General features: G+C 41.3%; 6 protein-coding genes across 6 annotated transcripts; 2 read left to right on the plus strand and 4 right to left on the minus strand.

The window, feature by feature from the left end:
- The first annotated feature begins 60 nt into the window (after positions 1 to 60).
- OGAPODRAFT_17189 (uncharacterized protein) lies at positions 61 to 2,106 on the plus strand. The gene has a single exon (XM_018354955.1). It carries the CDS (start codon positions 168 to 170, stop codon positions 2,034 to 2,036), a length of 1,869 nt encoding a protein of 622 aa, XP_018209349.1. The 5' UTR covers positions 61 to 167; the 3' UTR covers positions 2,037 to 2,106.
- A 130-nt stretch (positions 2,107 to 2,236) lies between these two features.
- OGAPODRAFT_17190 (uncharacterized protein) lies at positions 2,237 to 6,723 on the minus strand. Its single transcript, XM_018354956.1, has one exon. The coding sequence runs from the start codon at positions 5,853 to 5,855 to the stop codon at positions 2,547 to 2,549; it is 3,309 nt and encodes a 1,102-aa protein (XP_018209350.1). The 5' UTR covers positions 5,856 to 6,723; the 3' UTR covers positions 2,237 to 2,546.
- A 153-nt stretch (positions 6,724 to 6,876) lies between these two features.
- On the minus strand, positions 6,877 to 8,251 carry OGAPODRAFT_77748 (uncharacterized protein; the record flags this gene model as incomplete). Its single annotated transcript, XM_018356368.1, has 1 exon — positions 6,877 to 8,251. One exon carries the CDS (start codon positions 8,249 to 8,251, stop codon positions 6,902 to 6,904), a length of 1,350 nt encoding a protein of 449 aa, XP_018209351.1. The 3' UTR covers positions 6,877 to 6,901.
- Positions 8,252 to 8,388: 137 nt separating this feature from the next.
- On the plus strand, positions 8,389 to 9,504 carry OGAPODRAFT_83418 (uncharacterized protein; the record flags this gene model as incomplete). Its single annotated transcript, XM_018356696.1, has 1 exon — positions 8,389 to 9,504. The coding sequence occupies one exon, from the start codon at positions 8,389 to 8,391 to the stop codon at positions 9,427 to 9,429; it is 1,041 nt and encodes a 346-aa protein (XP_018209352.1). The 3' UTR covers positions 9,430 to 9,504.
- On the minus strand, positions 9,471 to 12,077 carry OGAPODRAFT_40748 (uncharacterized protein; the record flags this gene model as incomplete). The annotated part of the gene is made up of 2 exons (XM_018355400.2): positions 9,471 to 11,442; positions 11,596 to 12,077. Coding segments are annotated over 2 exons (2,454 nt in total), but the record flags the coding sequence as incomplete, so codon positions are not given.
- Positions 12,078 to 12,376: 299 nt separating this feature from the next.
- OGAPODRAFT_83419 (uncharacterized protein) lies at positions 12,377 to 13,132 on the minus strand. Its single transcript, XM_018356697.1, has one exon. It carries the CDS (start codon positions 12,811 to 12,813, stop codon positions 12,601 to 12,603), a length of 213 nt encoding a protein of 70 aa, XP_018209354.1. The 5' UTR covers positions 12,814 to 13,132; the 3' UTR covers positions 12,377 to 12,600.
- Between the last annotated feature and the right edge of the window lie 131 nt (positions 13,133 to 13,263).

Below are 13,263 nucleotides of genomic sequence, written 5' to 3' on the forward strand. Positions count from 1 at the left end.
TTATTGAGAAAAACATAAACAAAAACATTTTTATACGGTCCTTTGAACACGGGTTAGAGCAGGGTCAATCATTCATCGAATTGAGAGTCTATAGATCGGTTGGAAACCGGAAGGAGCTTCAGTTATATACATCTTATTTATTGCGATAAATGCCCGTGTGAGAAAGAATGGAGTCATCAGACTACGAAAATATATCCATGAGCATTTACAGCCAAACGGAAGAAGGCGCTTCACAAAAGAATAAATCACCACTAAGAGATCTCGGAAATATACTAGATAATTCTCATGCTGAGGGCTCAAAGTCCGGAGTTGCAATGAATGCCAATGATTATAGAAAACTGGAACGTTTATATGGAGATTCCATCATACGCATCAACGACCTCGTTCGTCATCTGGAACGAGCGGAAAGCGAATTAATGGACAAAGAGAAGCAACTAGACCTTCACTTACGCAAAATCCATGAGCTTTCCATGGATAACAAAACGATCACCAACGAACTCAAACAAGAGAGGGAACTACATGATAAAGAATACTTAAACTGGACGGAAACACGAGAGAAGTTGGAAAAAAAAATTGACCAGCTGAATCAGACATTGCATAACCTACTACAAAATAACAAGTCACTTGAGCAGATACAGACAGATAACATATCACTCCATGTTGATGACCTCTCACGAAGTAAATTAGAAGTGGATAAGCTGACCAAAAAAATCACAATCTTGGAAAAAGAGAACCAATTAGAAGCGCATTCAAAGATTCTGATCATCGAGGAGCTTGAAATGCTCAAGGTGAGATTTAGTGAGCTTGAAGAAAGATACGAAAAGCTCAAGGATGAATACGCTGAATTACTGGCAGAATTAAGCATGGATTCCACATCCGATATTCGAATGAACGAGGCGTCAGATATAATCACAGACGATCTTAAAGCCACGTTAGCTGAAGAACTTCAGGAATTGGGCATAAACACAGTCGCTGGCTCAAGAAAGAGTAGTAGACAAACGAGCCTGAACATCCTTAACAATATCGAACGAGACAGCATAGAGAGGAAGTATTCACAAGAGCTTACAAAAATGAGCTTCCAGATGAAATCTCTGGAACTGCAAAATGAAAAACTCCACTCATACATCGGTTTTTTGCTTCAGCACATACCTCGAGAAGAAGCTGATGGCGTTGCGATTTACAAAGATCAGTTGGATTATGAATACTCGGATGAGATCAATATCTTGAACGCGAAAAAAACCTTGAGGAAAGTGATCAGAAGCGCTTCTGCTTTACCTATCAGGCCGCAAACGTATAATTCGACCCATTTTAATCTGGACGCTTTGGAAGGACGCTTTGGACGCCGGAGTTCGTTTTCTGAAATGCTGGAACGCAAACATAGGCTCTCATACAACACAAACACGTCGCTGAGCGACCAAGACAACATTTTTGATTCATCACATCAGGCCGAAGACGTCGAATATGTGGAACTTGGGGATTCAGATTTCACAATCTCTGAGGAAGATTTTGAGGAAGAAGCTTTGGATAACAACGAATCACTGAACGTGTCTTTCACGGTGGACCTTACACCATCGTTGAATATTAAAAAACGAAAGAAATCCAAACTTTTCAAACGGACTCCTAAAAAGCAAATTGAGAAATTGACCATCTTTGGGTCGCCATCGTCAGGTGATCGTTGTTCGACTCTTGTTGGGCGCCCTTCACTAAAAGCTTTGCGCAAGTACGCATCCAGCCTAGAGCTGATCGGTGAGGACGAGAAGGAGGATGAACATAAAGAAAACTATGATAATATCTTGTACGATTGTCCGAGATGCAAAGATGACGATTTTGCTAGGATTGAGGTGACAGCAGAAGAGCTGAACTTGTTTCGTCTTCAGTTCAGAAAATTATTGTGCCCAAAGCACTTCATCATTCAGTGCTGTTGTGACGAAAACAACCTGTCTGGACCGCAAATAATCCGTCGCTTGCTCTACGTGCTGAGTTTGCCTACCAATAGTCAGAAAGTTCCTGAATCCGAGGTATTTGAGATCGACTAAGCATTAAATAGACATGATAAATGCAATAATAAATTATAACCAGAATCGTGTTCCTGACAATAAGATTCTGGCAAAAGACTACTCCGAGATAATAAACTAGCTGCATCACAAGATCGAATCGAACCACTTTTTTTTTTAACTGATCTTATTTATATATTAGTAGAAACTATGTGCATAAAATGAGGGAGATTTGTAGTGGAAGGGGACTCAGAAAAAACATCTTAAGCTTGAATACATGGCTCTACATAATTATATCTACTACAAGCATCCTGATGACAATGCTGGCAAAATAGCACGGCCCCATGATCCTCGTCCTGGTTGCAATACTATTAAGCCCAGGAAGTCTCTGGACGAGGAGAAAACGAATAGCAGAGTTGCAGTCAAACCACAGCCCGACAAGTGAGCTATCATAATAATCATATTGCCAAGATTCGCATGGTGTTTTAGTACGACAAAAATTGACTGATTACACTCCGCTATTACACACAAAAAAATGAATGATCGATTGCTCTAGTTGCTGGAACCATAGCTAAAGTTCACCACTAGCTCACCGTTTGCCACAGGGAGATTGAAATCGCTCGGATTGCCCACTGCCTCCTCAAGTGCCAACTGGGCTTCACCATAGTCTGTAGACTTACCAAAGGTGTGATGAGTTCTAACCTGGAATAGCAGTTTTGCATCTGGTGGGGCTTTGAATGGTATTGACTCTCTCCAAGAAATAAGTCCAGTAGGGTCCGCTTTTTGAGACTTAGTTTTGTAAATCTCTCGGGTTTTTGAAGAAGATACCAGCAATACCTTGACCTGCAGTTGATCCTTTTCACTGGCACCACTCAGCCCCACAATCGTCACTCTACCGGGAATTGTATTGCTACCAAACGTGGTCGAATTGAATGATGTCATGTCCGAGTTTTGTCTTTGATGGCTGGCTTTGAATGGAGAGGAACCTTGTGATCCTGTTTTAATGGACTGAATAGATTGTGTATCATTGATATGGTTTGGGGACGGTTGTCCATCGCCGTTCCTGTATAAGTCCATTGACGATTTCTTTTTTCCTCCAAACTTTCTCATTAATCCTCCGCCAACGGCGCCGACCCCTGTAACTCCGGCCCCGACAGCACCAACACCTGCACCCATGGCGCCCATGCCAGCATCCACAGCGCCTACTCCTGCACCACCAATGAAACCAGCGGCGCTTCCGACTAGTTTCATTGGAGCACCAGCAAGGCCTGCAAGCTCTCCAGACTCAGAAAGCTCAGGTCTCATATACTTAGGTTCAAAGTAGCCCTCAAAGAAAACGGACCCCTGAGTATCAAGACGAACTTCAAATGGCACCTTTTCTTTTGGCTTGAGTTTAGTAAGGTCAATAGGAGCCGAGCCAAGCAAATCATTTTCTCCAGCAACATCCCAGTCATAAACGACAGTTTTGACTTCAGTCCTGCTCCTGGACTTCACAGGAATGGTGACTTGCTCGTTAAAAACTGGGTTCAAAGTCTTCTTGACCTTCTCGGTTTTGTAAACTTGCATACCATTCACTGTTATAGTAACAAATGGATCGGATTTTCCGTTTCTGTCTGCTGCCATCAATCCGACAGCACGGACAATGTTCAAACTCAAAAGTCCAGTATCATCCATAGATTCGGACACTCCAGGCGGAATTGCAGTAGGTATATATTCAAATTGGGCTTCAATGGAATTACCATCGATGTCAAGAGTAATAGGTTCTCTGAAGCCGTTGTTGAGTAAATCACTAACTTTAAATTCCTTCCGGGCAACCACCTCATTCTTTTTTCTGACATTCTCCTTCGTAGTTATACGAAGCAAAACGGTAGCATTAGGCAAATCCCTAATGAAAGCGCTGCCTGCATCGGCTCCTAAATGACGTCCTTGGGACTTTTTGGTGGTATAATCAGGGAAGGCACGGTCGTCCAGAAGAAACTGAACAAAACAGTCAGGCTTAAAAAGCTTTCCTGAGATAATGTTAATACCCAATACACCGGAGTTGTGAGATACCAGCTGTTCGAAGGACATTTCTTTTTTATGAACGCCAACTTCTTCATTTTCGTTATCCGAATACCATTCATACTCACTAGGATGTTTTTTATAGTCTTCCATCATTTTTGCCTGCTCGTTTAATTCTTCTAGTTCAGCTTCCCTGTCCACTTCTTTCGCCTTTTTTCTCTCTTTCAATTCCTTTTGCGAATACACGGGGATTGTGGGGTAGAACGAGATGGAGTAATAAACTGTTCCCCTTTGCTCTTTGTCTTTGTACACGAGTGGTTTTGAAATCAGTTTTGAAGAGCCTTCGTAAGCAAGATAGTTTCCATTTTCGTTCTTTTTAATGTATTTGTGCAGAGAAATTGAAGCAGAACCAACTAATCTGTCATCAGTCGACTTCTCAACGTCCATGCAGTCCAATGTAATTTTCTGATTTTCGGAAATCAAAGGAATGTACATGACCTCGTCAAACACAGGGTTGAGTTCATCCTTAACAACCGGAGTTTGTGCAGCAACTCTTCCACCACTGAGTACTCTAACGTAAGGGTCAATGCTACCAATGATCTCCAAGTTCTTGAGGTTTTCACATTTCTTGATGTTGAGTCTGATAGTCCCTAACGGAGGAACGAAGGTGATGTTTTCACCCATACCCAAAGCAGCCAATGGTTTCCAAACAGCCTTGAACCGCAAGTATCCCTTCCCAGAGGTAAGAGAAATGGTATCTTTTCCTTCAAGAGTACAGAAGATAAGATCGTTCAAAGAAGAGGAAGTGTATTGTCCAATGACAGGTGTTCCATAAGAAGAAGTGTCCTTGACTAAAATTCTGACTGGGGTAGTGGACTTAGAATGGACCAATTTTTCTAATACAAGCTTGAAATCCGGTTCATTAGAACTCTTGACGACTCTGGATGTAGAGACAAGCTCGTCACCGAAGTAAATTTCGGTGAATGTGGATAGCTTGCCAAGCATTGATTTGGAAGTATCAAGATCTCTCGCAGATTGGAGGACAAACCTGAAAATACCAACTTCTGATTCTGGAGGAGCTTCTTTGGTTCCATCATCCAAAGTTTTTCCTTCCAAAACTGGGAACCACTTCAGATCGTACACAATCTTCCCAACCCGCTTGTTTTGTCTAGTCAGCTTGCTTTCGATCTTTTCTCGGACCTCCTTTTGCATAAGATCAAGTAATTCAAATGAAGATGTCCCTAGCTCCTGCACGTCATCTTCATCAAATGTCATGAGCTTGAAATTGAGCTTTTGATTCAGATCGTTGACTAAAAGGTATTTCAATTCATTGAAAATAGGAGCATTGGTCTTTGTCTTGATATCAGTCAAGTAGGGATCAACAGCACCTTGGTCAGTCGAAAACTCAACATACGGACTAATATTGGAGTCATTGAAGTATTCTGCACCCCTAATGTTGACCGCAAGCACACCTTTAGCCTCAGGCAACATGCCTTCGAATATTTCTTCAACATCAATGTCAAGGGAATTAGGAGCATACAACATTGGTCCAAGATTTGCATGAATCAAGCTGTTAACAAACGAAGATAACCCAGGAATCAAAGACATGATATCAATACCAAAAGTGTTACCACCAACAGGCTTCAAAGCATAATCAATTGAAGGGGGCTCTAGGAATGAAACAGACACAACCTTTATATGTGGCATGTTGTTGCTTAGTTTCATCGTGATTCTCATTTTTCCCTTGAACGACATATCCTCAACTAAAATTGGAAGAGAAGCTCCCACGAAACCTTTACCAACCCTGATTCCAAGAGCGACCTTCGGGTCAATCTTTTTTTTGAGTTCATTCTTGGTCATGTCATCTGTATCATTGGGAGTAAAACCAAAATCCCAATCCATCTGCCAGACATCTTTACCAAGTTTCGTGAAAGACTTGATGCTATGAACCTTGGGTGCTTTCGTACCGAGAGTAAACTCATCCAAGGTCAGTTTATCAATTGGTGGAGGTGGTGCTACATCTTTAAGCACAGTGTTTGCTTGGGTGATAACCATTTCACTCAGAGCAGGCATGTAAATTACCCAAAATTTCGCAAGGAAGCTGTTTAACCATTCCATGGTTTCAACCTTGTTCTCTAATTGCTTCGCAGCACTGAGTCTCAACATATCATCCCTCAGGTTTCTATTGAAGCGTCTGAATTCATTCCGGTATGAGGCGGAGGCGCAAATCAAGACAAAGCCAAGCGAAAATAAACCACCTCCTAATCTTGCTATAAGCCACGCAAACAAACATGTACCAACCATCAAGGAGCAATTGTAATAGAAGTCTGAGTAATATTTATCTTTCAGGTAGTTTTGAATGAGGTAGTCACCAGAATCCATGTTTATAGCCTTCAACTCTTCGATACTTGGTGGGTTCAGAGGATCAATAAACGATCCAATCTTCTGCCAGGGGAAATCAAGCTTTCCGGAAGCCGGAGCATGGAACTCTTTGTAGGGCTTTGAGGTCGTCGATTGAGGTTCACCTACGAGTACTGATGAGCTTGAACCATCAACTAGTGGCTTTTTCTCTGGAGAAGTCATATTTCGTGAATAGCAAACGATGTTGCAGTGTCTGTTTGAAACCTTTTTTGAGCGAAGAGTCCAACAAAAGAAATAGCGGATCTGATTTTAGGTCAATGCTATTGCAGCTGAGTTATCGGATTGGAGTTACTGTATTTGCTTCAGTGTAATTCCAAATAGCACCGATATGAAAACATAAACTTTGCAATTCCAGGTGAAATTATGGTGCATCACGTAAAATCTACGAAAACTTCTGTACATGAAACACCCGTACATCTGCTTATAATAGAAGCGCGATTGTGGATATACAGAAAACAGGCGTGGATCGTCGTTTATTATTTTATTTATACATCAATTGGTTTGGGAACATTGCGTTCGTCCATGCTTTTGCTCAAAGATTTGATCAGCTCACGCTGTTTCCTTAAAACAGTGCACCAATTCTCTTTATCGATAGCGTCCTTAAGTTGATCAAGAATTATGACATTAAACTCTCCGCCAATTCTCCCGAGACTCTGAGAGCAGTAGATGAGTTGCAAAAGTAATCCATCCTTATTTGTATCTCCAACTTGGCTCCAATTCTCTTTCAATATTTCACATAAACGATTTATCAAAGATTTGATAAAAGAGTAAAGGAGATTTTTGACCGCCTTACTATTATCATTTGGGAAGATAGACTCAAAAGTCACAACAGTCTGAAAACAATGCTCTCTGATTACTTCAACACACCGTTTTAGGTAGTTGTCAATAGAGTTGCTCTTCTTCAACGGAATGAGAACATCGAGTTCATTCAAGATGAATTGGTAACGAGACTTCAGGAATATTTTTTGTAGGAATTCGTTACTTACCAATTCTGTATCTCTTTCCTGAACTAATCTGTTGTCCTCCTGTTCTTTTAACCTTTTCTGGAATGGGCCTATACGCTTCAAATAGGTAACAATCTTTATGATCGAGGATTGTCGAAGATCAGTGTTCAGCAGTCGTATGAGACCATTCACCATTTCTCTTATTTCGAGTTGAACATCATGCTCTACTCTTTGAATGATAGCAATGTCTGAGTATCTGATAGACAGCCTTCGCACGTGTGATGCAATTTCTACGCACTCGGCATAATGGCCCGTCTTTACACAAGCATTGGCAAGAGCAGGGAGCTCTAATATGTCCATTATATTATCCATTTTGCTCAAAATGAGAGACGACGATTGCCGATTTTCTTGTAGTTGTTCATGTTTCGAGTGCGGATGTTGAATTTTTAGTAAGTCTTTCCAATTGCTCTCTTCCGATTTCTGCTGTGTGTCCATAGCATCTTCGGACCTGCTGAAATTGGTGGATAGAAATTCGCGACACTCATTGAAGTCATTTTTGAACATAGAAACACAATCAGTATAGACCTTGTTTAGTTTTAAAGAACTGTTTAGGTTTGAATGGACACACTTTTTGATTTTTGTTTCTAGGATTCGTTGCGATGATTCTAGCTCTGCAATTCGTTCTATTAAAGTTTGTCCTGAATGTTCGGCCTCGAAGCTTGGTTTCACGTTGGTAGAAAGCAAAGTCTCTGATCTATCCTGGTCTAACAAATCATTAAGAAATTTCAGCGCATCTGTTTTGTAAGCCTCAGAAGTATCCAACAAATTCTCAACCTCTCCAGGAAGCTCGTTCCATAATGTTTCCAAAAGTATGCCTGTTGATTCACTCATACTGGGCTACAAAATATATAGTTTCCTTCGTATCTGTTATATAAGATCGACGTAAAATTATGAGCCCGTACAAAGCCGATCGACTTTCATGCAGCATCATAGAGAAAAAACAGCACTCGCTTCTCAATTCTCGAGTCATGGAAGGCCTATTTTTCAATATTGATAGCGGATTCATTGAGGGTCTAGTGCGTGGGTACAGGGATGGTTTACTGAAATCCTCTCAGTACATCAATCTCACTCAGTGCGACTCTTTGGAAGATTTGAAGTTACAACTTTCCGCCACAGATTACGGTAATTTTCTTTCAAATGTCTCAGGCTCGCTGTCAACTACTATAATCGAGGAGAAGCTGAATGAAAAGCTTGTGGAGCAATTCAGATATATAAGGTCACAGGCGACTGAACCACTCGCCAAATTCATGGATTATATAACCTATGGTTATATGATTGACAACGTGGCTCTTATGATTACGGGCACTATCCACGAAAGAGATAGATCTGAGATTCTTGAGAGATGTCACCCATTGGGATGGTTTGAAACACTGCCAACTCTTTCGGTTGCCACCGATATTGATTCACTCTATCAAACTGTGCTCATTGACACACCATTAGCTCCTTACTTTCAAAATTGTCTCTCGGTTGATGATTTGGACGACATGAACATAGAAATCATCAAGAATGCTTTGTATAAAGCTTATTTGGAGGATTTCATGCAATTTTGCAAGACCAAGCTTCCCTCACCTTCCGATGAAATAATGGAAAGGCTGATCAGTTTCGAGGCTGATAAAAGAGCCATCAACATTTGCATCAATTCACTTGATACGGAACTTGGAACCGATGACAAGCTCAAACTTCTGCCAGCACTTGGGAAGTTATCCAATACCGCCTATCAGCATCAAATGGCTCAAAGTGATGATCTTGAAAACTTAAAGACAATCATTACTTCCTTAGGTGAGTATCGCAACTTTTTTGATACTACGAACGACAAGAATCTCGAGGATCATTTCTATGAGTACGAGATGAGGCTCTGTAAAGATGCTTTTACCCAACAATTTACTATTAGCACGATATGGGCCTACGTCAGATCGAAGGAGCAAGAAATCAGAAATATCACATGGATTGCGGAATGTATTGCTCAAAACCAAAAAGAGAGAATAAATAATTACATATCTGTCTATTAGACGTGATTGATTGTTAAGCTAGAAGTCATGAACTCGTTAATTTATAATGTTACTTGAATAATTCGTCGATATGGCGCAATTTTAAGGTAAGCGTTCCTGGAGCCTGGCTGCTTTTCAAAGGGCTCTACGGCCTTACCTTGGTACGTATCCACCCTTGGACATTGACTCAGGTCTAAAAACTTCAAATTCTGGAGATTTGATAAAATCTTATCGACTCCTTGGCGAGTGACCCTGATACATCCCCTCAAAGAGAGATTTTCTAAACAAGGCAAGCGAGATATCGAAGCTAGCGAGTTATCACTGACTGCTGACCCACAGAATGATAGGTTCAAAGATCTCAAATACTTGCAATAAAGATATAACATTGCAAGCGAGTTATCTGTCAAAACGCAACAAAAGGTGAGATCTAAGTCTTCTAGATTGGGACATGCAACTGATAAATGGGATATAGCAGCATCTGAAAGAAAGGTACAATCTCGTAATACAAGCCTCTTCAAATTAGGAAACCGTGTTTGTGACCAAAACATGAATCCACCGTCTGTGATTGTAGTGCATCTGGTAAGATTCAGCGACGTTAATTGTTGCGAGGCATTATTGGCGATCTGGTACATTGCCCTGTCTGTCAGGTACTTGCAGTAAGACAAATTCAAGTTCCGCAAATTCGGGCAGCCATATTTGGATCCGTGTGGTGTAAGCAACCTCTCAATGACATCATCGCGAACTTTTGGACAGTTTGAGAAGTCGATCAAATCTAGTTCCCTAGCAACAATGCTCAGATCCATAATAGACATAGCGGAAATATTCCAGTTGTTGCTCATATAGAGCTTCTTTATGCGCCCCCGTATTCCAATTTCATTGATCATATAACAAAAACCGGCATCTGTGATGTGGAAACAACTGGAAACGTTTATCACTTCAGGGCGGGGTCCAACAAAATTTGTAATCTGAATAAGAGCATTGTCTGTAAGATCTCGTTTCCACGGCGTTAGATCGAGAGTCTTTATCAAATCTGGTCCCAGGTATAAAAGCTGCTTCCATTTCTTGCAAACTGTGGCGAATCTCATCAAATTGGGTAAATCGAGATACTTGAAGATTTTGATAAATATGGAGTCCGGAAAGGGGCCTGAAGATAAAACAGAAGATCGGCGGCGGCCATTGTTGATGTTTAACAATCGTAAACGGTGATCGTGAGGCGTATAATGAAAAGGAGGTCTAAGCGAGTTTCCAAATTTGTAAAGCGATCCTGAGACTGGATTGGGTGATGGCACGTACAATTGAATAGTTGGTTTCTCGGGCTTGGAATGTCTATCAGATAGCAAAGATGGAGCTGATAAATTGTTTAATTTCGCTAGGTCTTGTGTTCCCGTTGTGCTCACCGAGTCTCCGTAGTATGGCGTCATGACGGAATCATGAGGGCTAGGAGGTGCTGATGCACATTCCTCATTATACCATGAGATGCTCCGAAATATTGGTTTTTCTCCGCTGTCCTCAGTCAAGGAAGATACAATATTTCGATCATGAGGAGAAGTTTCGGCAGAATGAATCATTTCCACAATGGAATCGTTTTTCTTCAACCTCTCGCACGCAGTGAACTTCATGTCTTCTGCAACAACCGGATAACGTTTACATAGATCCTCTAATATGTTGCCTTTGACCACAAGCACTTCAGATTCTGAAACTGCACGAACATCTGCTGATCTCGTCTCAGTCTTAGAGGAATCATGATCATCACGTAGAGAAGACAAAAATGACATCTCACCGAAATATTTGCCACTTCCTAGTCTTGCAACTATATGGCTAGCCTTTTCAGCATCTAGTACTTCAACTTCCCCAAACACAACAAAATAAATGTCTCTTCCGGCATCTCCCTTTTTGAATATATATTCCATTGGTTTGAAATCTTTGATCTCCACCTTGAGAGCAAGTTCATGGAACACGTCCGACGGTAGAGATTTGAAAATAGGTAGGCCACCCAAAAATTCTCTAACAGAGATAGAATTATCGATACTACCGCTTGGCATCGGTGATGGTTGTTGGATGTATATTTGCGAGGGATCAAATGGGTTTATAGTTTTTATAACCGGCGTGGCAGCATCTGATGTCGGAGGAAGAACTGGACCAGGTAAAGGTTCATTCTCAAAGGCAGTAATCGAGTCGTTGCTATACTTCGAAGGTACTGATAAGTTTTCACGTCTCTGGAAAAGAAGATTTGCGGATGATTTCGTTTTTTGTTTTCGCTTCTCCTGCATTGCAAGACGTTCCTGACCTTCGTCTCTAATCAAACGTTCGATCTTGGGATAGTCTGACAAAACAACCCCTAATGCACCCTTGGTGAGGACCCCCAAGAGCACCTTTGTTCTGGCCACCACCGTAGCGGTTCTCGGTCTGTTGAAAAGAATACCAATCTCACCAAAAAATGAGCCTGCAGCTAGTTCTGCATACAAGGCTTCACCGTCAGTGGATGTAACACCCACTGTACCTCTTAGAATCCAATACATCGCCTTGGCTTGTTCGCCAGCCTTCACGATGTATTCTTGTGGAAAGTACTGCACTGGTTTCAGGGAACGCCCCAGGGCAGTCAAAAAAGATTTCGGGGCGTTTTCGAATAACGCAAATGACTTGAGTCTATTGAGCAATTCAGGAGGAATAGTAGTGATGTCAGTGTAGTCTTCATCTTCACTGCTATCAAGATCCACGCACGTTGTCTGCCTTTGCTGTCGTTTGATTGAGTGTTCATCTGTAAAAGAATCAAATTCTGCATCTAAGCTTACCGATTTATGTTCTCTACTGCGTTTGCGTCTCCGCTCGCCAGCAAGATATCGATCCCCTTCATCATCTGACAAAGGAGAGCGTCTGCAAGGCCTGAAGTCAAGTAACCCACTCGATCTGTAAGATGTTGTGGGCTTCATCAAGCAGTACCCTCAGAGACAAAGGCAAAAGTTGCAATATTAATTTAAGAGTTTTAGCAATTTTACAAACCTAGAAATTTCAGTCGGGCTCGATTTGCAGGTTGCGCAAACTTTTGCATCTATGAAGTATTCCAACTAGCTCGAGCAGCCTCTACTTCACAGAGATAATGCAAAGATACGCACCACTGAAAATAGAGCATGCAGCACCTGCAGTTCGTTACAAACGTAATGCAAACATCATTTCTTGATGATTCGTATAGCTTCACGTCAAAGTTTCTTCAAGTGACGTCCAGTATTCATCAATTGCACGGATAAAGCGTTCATTGGAAATAACCTCATCCTCTCGATATTCAACGGGCATCAATGGATTTCTGACAATTGCTGGCAAATATATAGAATGGTATATCTCAACCAAAGATGATTGAAGGTTACGGGCCGCGGGATGAGTCACGACAACAAACCTCAGCCCGTTCATGGTCTCATAGTAATGGCACTTGTAATTTAGGGTATGGAATGATTGTAGGGAGTTGAAACTATTAAGGTTAGATGCATTGAATTCTTCCTCCTGTGGTGTCTCCGCCTGTGGTGTACACAATGAAACAGCTATTTTTCTTAAGGAAAAAAGTGTACCGAAAAGGAGTTTCGATGTGTTATTGTTATTCTGAGTATTGACAGTACCCTTTTGTATGAGATCCTGGGCCTTTTGACTATTTAATGTAGAAGATAGCAATCTTTGTCCCCTTCCCGATGATATAGATGAGTTTTGTGTAGACTGAGAGGAGCTTGGCAAAGAGGATGTGTTTTCATAGCTTGCATTTGGAGTGAATTGGGCCGATGCTTTGAGTTTGGGAGTTGATCTCAGAATACTATTGGATGAATCTTGAATTCCTGTTCCATATTCCCGACTGAATATGCAATTACAATG

This window comes from Ogataea polymorpha, assembly GCF_001664045.1.
Source record: "Ogataea polymorpha strain NCYC 495 leu1.1 chromosome Unknown OGAPOscaffold_6, whole genome shotgun sequence".
NCBI classification, from domain to species: domain Eukaryota; kingdom Fungi; phylum Ascomycota; class Pichiomycetes; order Pichiales; family Pichiaceae; genus Ogataea; species Ogataea polymorpha.